An 11561-nucleotide genomic window follows, 5' to 3' on the forward strand; every position below is an offset into this window, starting at 1 on the left:
TATATTCCTTTCTATTCCCATTCAGTTTTCTCCAGAGGTCAACCATATCTAACTTTTCTAAGATTTTATTCACCTTCTTAACTTCTTTCTTGCTTATTCTGTAGTTACATTTATCTAGTTCTGAGAGGAGGAGGTTGAGGTCCCCCACTAGTATAGTTTTGCTGTCTATTTCTTCCTGTAACTCCCTTAATTCCCCTAACAATGTGGATGCTATACTACCTAGTGCATATATATTTAGTATTGATATTAGTATGTCTATGGTATCTTTTAGTAGGATGTAGTTTACTTCCTTATCTCTTTTAATTTGATCTCTTTTTGCTTTTCCTTTGTCTGAGATCAGGATTGCTACCCCCGCTTTTTTTACTTCAGCTGAAGCATAATATATTCTGCTCCAGCCTTTTATCTTCACTCTGTATATATCTCTCTGCTTCAAATGTGTTTCTTGTAAACAATATATTGTTTACAATATATTGTAGGATTATTGTTTCTAATCCACTCTGCGACCTGCTTCTGTTTTGTGGGAGAGTTCATCCCATTCAAATTCACAGTTACGATTTATTTATTTATTTATTTTGGTTGGGCAATGGGGTTAAGTGACTTGCCCAGAGTCACACAGCTAGTAAGTGTTATGTGTCTGAGGCCGGATTTGAACTCAGGTCCTCCTGAATCCAGGGCCGGTGCTCTATCCACTGCGCCACCTAGCTGCCCCCATAGTTATGATTTCTAACTGTGTCTTTCCACCTTATTTTCCTCCAGTTTATGCTTTTCTCTCTCCTTTCTTCCTTTCATTCCTCACCAGTGTTTTGCTTCTGACCACTGCCTCACTTAAGCTTTCCCTTCTATCAGCTCCCCTCCCCTTTCTTTTACCCTTTCTCTACTACTTCTTTCTTCCCTTCTGCCCTCCCTTCTATCCACCCCCTCCCCTGTTTTTTTCCCTTACCACTCCTACTTCCTGTAGGATAAGATAAATTTCTATTCCCAATTGAGTGTTTATGTTATTCCCTCTTTGAGCCAAATCTAATGAGAGTAAGTTTCAAACAATGCTCGTCTCCCTCCCTTCTTTCCCTCTACTGTAATAGGTTTTTGTGCCATTTCATGTGATGTAATTTACCCTTTTCTGTCTCGTCCTTGTCCTCTTCTCCCAGTACAATCTTTTTTTTCACCCCTTATTTAATTATTTTTTTTAATTATCACATCAAAGTCAACTTACACCCACACACTCTTTCTATATACACCGCTTCTTAATGTTGTAATAATGATACAGTTCTCAAGAGTTACAAGTATCATCTTCCCATGTAGGGATGTAAACAGTTTACCCTTATTGAATAACATTTTTCTTTCTTGTTTACCTTTTTATGCCTCTCTTGAGTCTTGTATTTGAAGATCAAATTTTCTGTTGAGCTCTGGTCTTTTCATCAGAAAGGTTTAGAAGTCCCCTATTTCACTGAATGTCCATCTCTTCCTCTTGAAAGATTATGCTCAGTTTTGCTGGATAGTTGATTCTTGGTTGTACTCCAAGCTCCTTTGACTTATGGAATATCATATTCCATGCCCTATGGTCTTTTAATGTAGAAGCTGCTAGGTCCTGCATAATCCTGACTGTGATTCCATGATATTTAAAGTGTTTCTTTCTGGCTGCTTGTAGTATTTTCTCCTTGACCTGATAATTCTGGAATTTGGCTACTATGGTCCTTGGGGTTTTTATTTTGGGTTCTCTTTCAGGAGGTGATCGGTGGATTCTTTCAATGACTATTTTACTCTCTGAGTGTAGGACCTTAGGGCAGTTTTCCTTGATAATTTCTTGAAAGATGCTATCTAGGCTCTTTTTTGATCATGGCTTTCAGGTAGACCAGTAATTCTTAAATTACATCTCCTGGATCTGTTTTCCAGGTCAGTTGTTTTTCCAATGAGATATTTTATGTTTTCTTCTATTTTTTCATTCTTTTGATTTTGTTTGACTGATTCTTGATGCCTCATAGAATCATTAGTTTCCACTTGTCCAATTCTAATTTTTAGTGAATTTTTTCTTCAGTTAGCTTTTGCACCTCCCTCTCAATTTGGCCAATTCTACTTTTTAAGGAGGTCTTCTCTTCAGTGCATTTTTGTACCTCCTTTTCCATTTGGCCAAATTGTATTTTTTAAGGAGTTATTTTCTTCGATCAATTTTTGTCCTTCCTTTTCTAAGCTATTGATTCTGTCTTACATACTTCTCATTTCTTTTCCCAATTTTTCTCTTCTTATTATTTGACTTTTAAAATCCTTCTTGAGCTCTTCCAAGAAGGCTTTTTGGGCTTGGGACCAATTCATACATCCCTTTGAGGTTTCAGATGTAGGTTTATTGACAATGTTTTCCTCTTATCAGTTTGTGTTTTGATCTTCCCTGTCACCATAATAATTCTCTGTGGTCAATGTTCTTTTCTCCTTTTTGCTCATGGTGTTTGCATATTTCCTGGCTTTTAAAGTTGAGCTCTCCTGCTGGAGCACAGGGGGCACTATCACAAACTTCTTGTGTTGGGGACCAGAGGCATGGTCAATGGCTTTGTGTGCTGGAGCCTTAGATGCTAGCAGTTGGAGGCTGTAGGTGTCTGGTGGCTTACCTGGTGCTGAGCTAGGATGCTAGTGGGGGTATCTGATACGTGCTGAGACCAGGTGGGGTTTTTCTGCATTTCCCAATTGATGGCCACATACTTTGTTTCTTGTTCTTTGCCACCATAAAAAGTACAGCTATAAATATTTTGCTGTATATGAGGCATTTCTTTTTATCATTGAATTCCTTGGGGGCATATGCCTAGCAGTAGAATCTCTAGATTAAAGGGTATAGACATTTTAGTCAGTTTCTTAGCATAATTGCTTTCTGTACTGGTTAACCAATTCATAACTCCATCATCACTAAATTAGGGTATTCTTCTTTCCCAAATCTATCTTTTGTCATCTTTCCCAATTTGTTTGGTTAAACCTCAATATTTTTTAAATGCATTTTTCTTAAATTTAATGAATTGGAGTATTCTTTCGTATGGTTGATAATAGTTTGCAGTTTAAACCTTACATTTTCATACTGATGGTAGGTCCCTATGTTGGCAAAGGGACAAGGTGATCAGTCTAGGCTCAAAATTAGTTGTAGTAAGAGAGGGAGTTTACTTGCCAAAAGGAACATAGCTTAAGCAGGCACATGACTTAGTGGTTTCAATCCCAACATAGTTAGGGGGGTGGCAGTTTATGGCAGTTCACCCAAGTTACTATAAGATACCCCACTCCCACCTCAAACTATGGGCATTCAGGTATTGGGGTACATCCCTTCAATAGGTTTCTGACTCTGTCCCCAACCCTTTAGTCTCCAATCTACTACTGGTGTAATTGAGGAGGGAGAGACATGGCTCCATTCAAATCTACCACCTGGTGGCAGGGTAACTTCCCATTCCCTATTTAGAGTTTAGGAACTGCGCTGTACCCCCTCCTATGTCACATTCCTAGATTCAGCTTGGGTAGGAGGTATCCAAGGTGTTGGAGTAATATTTAATTGCAGGGAGAGGAGGCAGCTGGTTTAGACTTCCCTTGACCCTGGTGGAAAGATGGTCCCAGTTGGACGGATGGCAGTGATTGAACAATGTTCACCACAGGAGCCCAAAGTATTACTCTCGTACCCTTCTCATATTACTCTCCATTGTTGAAGCCCATTACCAATACTTCTGGGCCTGGAGTATTGTCTTGCTTTAGTGCAGATCTAGATTTAAGCACATGTTATAGAGGGAAATGAAGTTGAAAGTGAATAGGATCATAATAACCTCAGCAGCAACTCTGATCAATCCTTGACTTTCCCTTCCAATCATGGGTTCATAATTTCCCTCCAAGAAGTCTTCCCTAATTAGCTCTCCTTTGGTCATACCAGTTCACTCAAGTATTTATTACATATGTGCCAGGCACTTCTAAGTGGTAGATATAACTTTATAGTCCCTGCTCTTCGGGAACTAATGAGGAAAATATACACAAAAAAACATATGAAGAACAATACAAGTGGTGCAGTGGTTAGAGCAATGGAAGCAGTTAGGAAGAGCTGGATTCAAATCTAGCCTCAGACACATACTACCTACTTAACTCTTAGGCAAGACAGTAAAGCTTTTGGGATGCACTGTTATGAATTGGTAATGCAATGTGTGATTACTTTGATAGCTCTTTTATCTTCCTGATGTCTTAGGAATGTCTCAAAACGTATTTGTATTCCCTGAACGTATTTGTATTCCCTAAATGTAAATCAGATTCATTGTAAGGAAATTGCCTAAAAGTGTATAGGGGATTTTAGACCATATCTTGAAAATTGCTGAAGCAAGTAATCTCAAAGTAACTGATCATACATAGAAAGTTAAAATGAGTACAATTCCCCTGGTTATTTTCTTCTCCCCTAGACATAATCTTCCCACCTAATTTCAGCTGAGTGACTTAGTTGATTTCTTTCCCCACTTCTCCAGGTTTAGGGCTTCAGCAAAGAGACAGCACAAAGAGTATCTTGAAGCAAGAAGCTCCAGAAATGAAGGAATCTTCCAGTGGGTTGTTGGCAGAATCTGACACTGGCAGGGCCCAGCATCTGTTTGATGACTGGGGTAGAGCCAATGGTGAGACCAAGGAGCCTAAATTGGAAGAACAATTGAAGACTCCACCAATGGAAGGAAAAATGAATAAATCCAACACCCCAGCAAAGGGCCAAGGAAAATTAGTTGGCCATGAGAGAACTGACACAGAGGAAAAACCATTTAAGTGCCTGGACTGTGGAAAATGCTTTGGCCGAAGCACTCATCTCAGTCTCCATCGGAGGACCCACACTGGTGAAAAGCCCTACAAGTGTGGAGATTGTGGTCGGTGCTTCAGTGATGGTTCTGCCCTAATCCGCCATCAGCGGATCCACACAGGTGAAAGGCCCTACAAGTGTAAGGAGTGTGGAAAATGCTTTGGCCGAAGCTCTCATCTAGAGTTGCATCAGCGGACCCATCTTGGAGAGAAGCCCTACAAGTGCCCTGAGTGTGGCAAAGGGTTCCGTGACAGCTCAGGTTTGGCCAGACACCAGGGCATCCATACTGGTGCCAGTCCCTACAAGTGTAGTACATGTGGCAAGAGCTTTAATGACAGCTCAGCTTTCATCCGTCACCAGCGCATCCACACAGGTGAAAAGCCCTATGTGTGTGTGGAGTGTGGCAAGAGTTTCAGTGACAGTTCCAATTTCCGTACACACCAGAAATCTCATTGGGAGGAAAAGCCCTTCAAATGCACAGCTTGTGCAAAGAGCTATGTGCGTAGGTCAGACCTTGTCATACACCAGAGGACACACACTGGTGAGAAGCCTTACCAATGCAGTGACTGTGGCAAGAGCTTCAACCAGAGGTCTGGCCTCATTATCCACCAAACCACTCACACAGGGCAGAAACCCTTCAGCTGTAGCAAGTGTGGGAAGAGTTTTGGGCACCACTCATATCTCCTGAAACATCAGAGGACTCATTTTAGAGAGTTTCCAGAGAAAACCCTAGAATAAAGAGACATGCCCTTTATTCTTGCCAAATGAGCCTCCTCTAGGTCATCAGCCATTCATGCACCTAGCCAGGTCAGCAGCATCCATTTTGGAGAGGGCTAGATGGGATGTGTGTGAACCTTGTGAGTATTAAACTCATGACCTATACCTTACTAGCACCAGTGGGGCCCTTATATTCAGTAGATTATCTCATTTACCCCAACAATTATTAACAAGGTGGGTTTACTCTTCCCGTTGAGTAGATGAGAAACTGATACCCAGAGAAGAGAAGGGACTGGGCCTGAGGGCATGATGAGAGTTTAGCTTGAGGAGCCAAGATCAGTTTCCTATCTGGCTTAGGAGAGGCTTATTAACATTATCTTTCTTTGTACTAGAATCCTAATCCTTTTTCTAAAAGTGCAATTTGAAAAGCATAGTCCAGGTATGGAGGGTTCTGTCCCACCATGATTTTCAACTTTTTCCTGCTTGCTAGAAACCCTCTGAAATGTTTTAATCACTTTGGAGAAAATTCAGAGGGCCATAAAAGCAATTAAATGTTTTCTAATATAAATGCATGTGGAAACCCATCTCACATGTATCTGTGGTTCCCTTATGCTGTATCACTTGAAGTTGTTAGAATTATTCTCTGGTTTCATGGCCTGTATCTTGTGGAACAACTTCCTTAAAGAATTCCAGGCCACTAAGAAGAATTTCTAGGTACATGCTTTGTGAATTGAATACGGTCCAGCCACCTCCTTTTGTAGGTAAGGAAATAAAGAGAAGTAAATTGATTTACCCAATGTCATACAGGGACTTATTTGCAGACTAAGAATGTGAACCTAGATTTTGATTTTCTATCCATTGTTTTTTGTGCCCACATCATGTTACAATAATCATTGCCTTGACAGTTTTACTGTTAAAGCACCTCAATTAGAGAATGGAAACCCATGACGTGGCAAAGAACTGGAAACTAAGGGGGTGTCCATCAATTGGAGAATGGCTAAACAAATTATAGTACATGAATATTATACTTAGCATAAGAGATGAGGAAAGGAACATATTTTGGGGAAACCTGGGGAAGACTTTTCTGAACTGATGCAGAGTGAAGTAAGGATTACCAAGAGAACAATTTACATAATAACAACATTGTAAAGACAACTTTGAAAGACTAATCAATGCAATGACCAAGCATGATTCCCGAAAAATGGTACTAAAGCTTGCTATTCCGGGAAATGGTGATGGACTCAAAATGCAAGATGAAACATATGTTTGTAGACATGGACAATGTGGGAACTTGTTTTGCTTGACTATGCATATCCCACTTTCCCCTCCCCCCCTACACCTGCCCCAAAGAAAGGAAATGGCAGGTAGGACAGAATAAATGCTTGTTAATTTTTAAAAAGAGTAAAATAAAAGAAGTTACATAAAATAAGTAGTTTTGTGGATTCTTTCAATTTCCTAACAAACAGACTTTCCCCTTCTTCCCTGTTATTCCTCCCTAAGCCTTCCTTTGAGATCCAGTATCTCCTACAGCAGTGGTTCTCAAGTTTTTCCATAATAGTAGAACCCTTCTAGTAAAGTCTTCTAAAATTATTTTTAATGCCTATTACCCAACAGTATAAAGTTCATTGAAAAACTTGGGATGTTTCATTCCTTGCAGCACAGTGAAATATTGCCCTAATAGGAATTAGCCATGATAGAGTTACCCAGGATCAGGATTGATGAACCCTTATTGCTGTTCCATATTTCACCAATATATGTAGCAGTGCACCACATCCTGGTAGAAGTCTAGCCTTCCAAGCATTGGAAAAGACTAGATAGACTTGTAATCCAAGATTGGGGTACCGATGTCCTTTAGGCCACATGGAATCAGGATCATGGGATTTAGACCTGGAAAGAACCTTAATTCAAAACTGGGCAAAAGTATTCTACTGTTGAAAGTGGGGCTTATCAATTTAAGAGCCTTAGAATTTCTAAAGATCTAAAGGTGACATGGTAGTGTTTTTCATATACCAAATCACTAGCTAACAAAACTTTTCAGTACCTGTTGGGGGTTCTACTAATGAAACAAATTAATTAAACAGGGCTTCAACAAAATACAAAAGCAATAAAAAGGGCTGAGACTGTGGTTAGGTGAAAAAAATAAAAGAAGAAATAAAGCACTTATCAATGTTCATTGCTTCTGTACATATGTTTATGGGGAAACTAAAATCCTTTTTTATATTGTACATATGTACATAAAGGATATGTACACATGATGTACATAACATCAAGTTAAGTATAGTGATCTAGCTTATACTATTTCCTTTAGGGTCCAAAAGGAGTTTGGCCATACCTGGGAGGCCAAAGGATCAGAGAGGAAAACAAGTGGGAGTGGATTTTGTTTGGTTTATAGGTTTGGTTTTATTTCTCAGGATAACTTCATTTTAAATGTTATTAGCAAGTTTGCTTTACACTTATGTTGAAGGCTATGTTGTGTTTTGTCAACACATAGGTGGTATCTATGATGGGGTGAATGGTAGAAGGGTAGCAGTTAATAATTTCCAGTACAGTCTGACTAACTTTCTTTAAAGCCAAACTTATGTTCAATTTTGTGTTCCATGTTTTAGGAAGGGCATTGACAAGCTGGAGAGCATCTAGAGGAAGGCAAATGTAATAGCAAAGGGCTTGAAAATCATGTCATATAAAGATCACCTTAAAAAATGGGATGTTTAGCTATGAAAAAGAAGCTTGGGGCAACATGATAGTGTCCTTCTTGTATGAAGGGTGATGGGGCTGAGGAAATGGGCCACTTCTGGTGACATATACTTTCAGACTGTTGCTGAAACGAATGCATGACCCGAAATTCCTGACTGGTTACTTAGTTCCCATGACGGGAGATGGGGCACTGAGTGTGTATTATGGCCACTTCTGATGACATGTGATCTGGCCTATTGCTGAACAATATGCAGGAGTAGAGCTGACTACCTCTATGACAGTGGAGTGGGGGCTGTGCCAAAGAAAACTGACCAGAGTCAGGAGGAGATACCCATTCAAATTTAAAAGGAAAAACTTCTTCTCTTCAACCATGTTGGAACTCTCCTTTAGTGAAAAGAGTATTCCCCATCCTCCCCCAGGCAGCTTTGACAGCTGTATACACATGGCAATAAAGTGTATATGCTTCTCTGAATGACCCTCAATAGATCCTGTTTCTAGCTGCCTCTTTCTCTGAGCATAGGTTACTTAACAGTGGTCATGAGAGATGTCTGGAATAATTGAGATCCAAATTTCTGTACAATCTTGAGAAAATGGACACTGCTATGCATTCTTGGCTGACCAGAAGACAATGACTAACTTGTTGCTCAGATGGTGTGGACTGAGGTGAAAGTGAAATCTGTGCCAGTTATGTGTTTCCCTGGATTCTTTATCTCTCAGGAAAGTATTATGGAGATGATGGGCTTTTATGAGCCTTTTGTTTTATTTCTATTTCTTATTTTAAGCACATGTTCGTGAGTGCTTATGAACTTTTTATATATTAAGCTTTTTTTTTTTTTTTGGTGAAGCAAGCAGCTATCTTAAACTTGCTATCTACTGTATACATTTAAGTAGCTTTCTAGAAAGTATCTTAATCCTTTCAGGGTGGGCCCTAGATACACACCATACTTTATACTTAACTTTAAAAGATTTTCCCTGGAGATCTATTATGAAGTAGAGATATGAGCCATAGTTCAAGAAAAGCCTGAATGCCCCTTGAAGGCCGGGGCGGGGGTGGGGGGCAGGATGAGGGGTTTGGGGGGAGAGATCAAGCTCTCCTCAGACTGAAGTCAACTTATTTGAGCTGAGCTTGGGCCCTGGGGTAGGGATATATAAAGACATAGTTTTTACAACTTCTCTTGCACCTTAAGAGTTGCTTGGGATCCTTCAGAGGCTAAGTGACTTGTACAGGGTCACACACCGAGCTATTACAGATGGGACCACAGACACAGTAAATGCTGCACTAGTATTCCAAGAGATCACAAGATGTCTAGCAAGTAAGGCAGACCCCTTCTAGTGAGTTCATGGAAAGGTGGAGAGTCAAACAAGATAAGCAAGCATGGATAGATTGTGATCAGCATCACAAGAAATATCTATATTAATGAGATCACAGATTCATTGAAATATTCAGTGTCATGTATATTATAACTCTTCTTGAATAAAGTATGCCATAAGAAGTTTCTGAGTATTCTTTAAGCATTTGGCTGCTTTCATTTCTTGCTCCTGAACCATATCTTCCAATATGGTGTTTCACTATCATTCTTTACATTTTCTTAACTAATATTCATCTTCTATCCCAACTTACTCATGTAGTAAAAATACATGCAATGTAGTAAAAAACAAAAAAGCAAAAAACCAGGTAGTAAATATACATTGTCAAGCAAACGCTCCAAAATTTCATGTCTCATGACTCATCCTGAATCTTTCTTGCCTATCAGGTGGATAGCAGAGTACATCATCAGTCTTATGGAATCACGGCTGGCATTGTGTTGATTTAAAATTCTTAAGTTATCTTAACAATGTTGTTATAATTTGTTCTTCTGCTTCTATCACTTATTTCCACCTCAGTTCATACACATCTTACTGGATTTTGCTCAAACTACCTTTCATTATCTCTTATGGCACAATAGTATTATATTACATTCATATGCCATAATTTGTTTAGCCATTCCAATTTATAGGCATTTCCTTGGTTTTCAGTTGATACTATAAAAGAGCTGGTACATTTTTAAATTTATGGGTTTTTTTGTTCTTTTATCTCTAGGAAATAGGCCTTGTAGAGGTTTTCTGGGTCAAAAGGCTTTTGAGGTCAAAGTCTTTTGAAGCATAGTTCCAAATTACTTTCTAGAATGGCTATGCCAATTCATAATTTCACCAAAACTGTACCAACCTTTGAGTTAAAGTCAGAGCACTAAAGCCTACTTACTTGGAAGGCTCCAAGTTCTTTGCAGTTATTTACCACTTCTATCCCCTGCAACAGATGAACTGCAAATACCTTTACAAAGTTCATTTATGCTCGTCAAAAGCATTGTGAAGGGAGATGAGAACCTGCATTTAATAGTACATTCCTTTTATCATATGGTTATTTTCCCAGGAAGTATGTTAATGACGGTTTAATCCCTCTAGCACTGTTTGCTGCTCAAGGGTCACATGTTTAGGATACCAGGAGTGCATATTTCTGCATGACCTAAAAAGTACATGCTACACATTGGCATTTAGAAATATCTTAGTTTGTAGCTAATGACAAATTTAAAAGATTTACTTTATTGAAGAACTTCACACATTTATTGCTTTATTAAAGAATTTAATACATATATATCCCCCCACCACCACTGAAGTCTTGCCATAATGACTTATCGTGTGAAAGTGAATCTGGGCTCTTAAAAGTTGTCCCTGTAAATTACAAGTCGTAGCAAGGATTTAGGTGTTGGCCTGGTCATGGATTCTGTGTCAGCTAAACAAGGCCCTGTCCAGTTAAGTTTGAAGAAATTCATCATCATACCAGCTGTAAATATTTTTTTCCTTTTTATTTTTTAATAGTATTTTTCCCAATTACATATCAGGACAATTTTTAGCATTCACTTTTACAAGATTTTGAGTTTCACATTTTTCTCCCTCTCTCCCCTCCCCTTTTCTGAAAATGGTAGGCAATTTGATGTTATACATGTGCTATCATGTAAAACTTATATTTACTAATACTAGAACACTAATGTTTACATTAGTCACAGCTGTGAAACAGAAAAGAAAAAAAAAGAATAAAGTGAAAATATGCTTTGATCTCCATTCAGAGTCCATCAGTTCTTTATCTGGATGTGGACAGCATATTCCTGAGTCCTTTGTAGTTGGATCATTACGTTGCTGAGAAGAGCTGAGTCATTCATACTTGATCATCACACAAAGTTGCTGAAACCGTGTACAATGTTTTCCTGGTTTTGCTCATTTCATTTTGCATCAGTTTCCACAAGACTTTCCAGGTTTTTTCTGATATGTGCCTGTTCATTATTTCTTATTGCACAATAGCATTCCATTTTGTTCAGCCATCCCAATTGATAGG

At 39.0% G+C, this 11561-nt stretch overlaps 1 protein-coding gene across 1 annotated transcript in view; it reads left to right on the forward strand.

The window, feature by feature from the left end:
• The window catches only part of LOC114029150 (zinc finger protein 239-like), a 14628-nt gene extending 7783 nt beyond the window's left edge, over positions 1-6845 (forward strand). The window contains exon 2 of the mRNA XM_027843510.1: positions 4464-6845. Coding sequence (XP_027699311.1) covers positions 4523-5518 — 996 coding nt within the window. The 5' untranslated portion in view covers positions 4464-4522 and the 3' untranslated portion in view covers positions 5519-6845. The remainder of the gene's footprint in view (positions 1-4463) is intronic.
• The last annotated feature ends 4716 nt before the right edge of the window (positions 6846-11561 follow it).

Source organism: Vombatus ursinus, unplaced genomic scaffold, assembly GCF_900497805.2.
Source record: "Vombatus ursinus unplaced genomic scaffold, bare-nosed wombat genome assembly UNPS02014910.1, whole genome shotgun sequence".
In the NCBI taxonomy this organism is placed as follows: Eukaryota; Metazoa; Chordata; class Mammalia; order Diprotodontia; family Vombatidae; genus Vombatus; species Vombatus ursinus.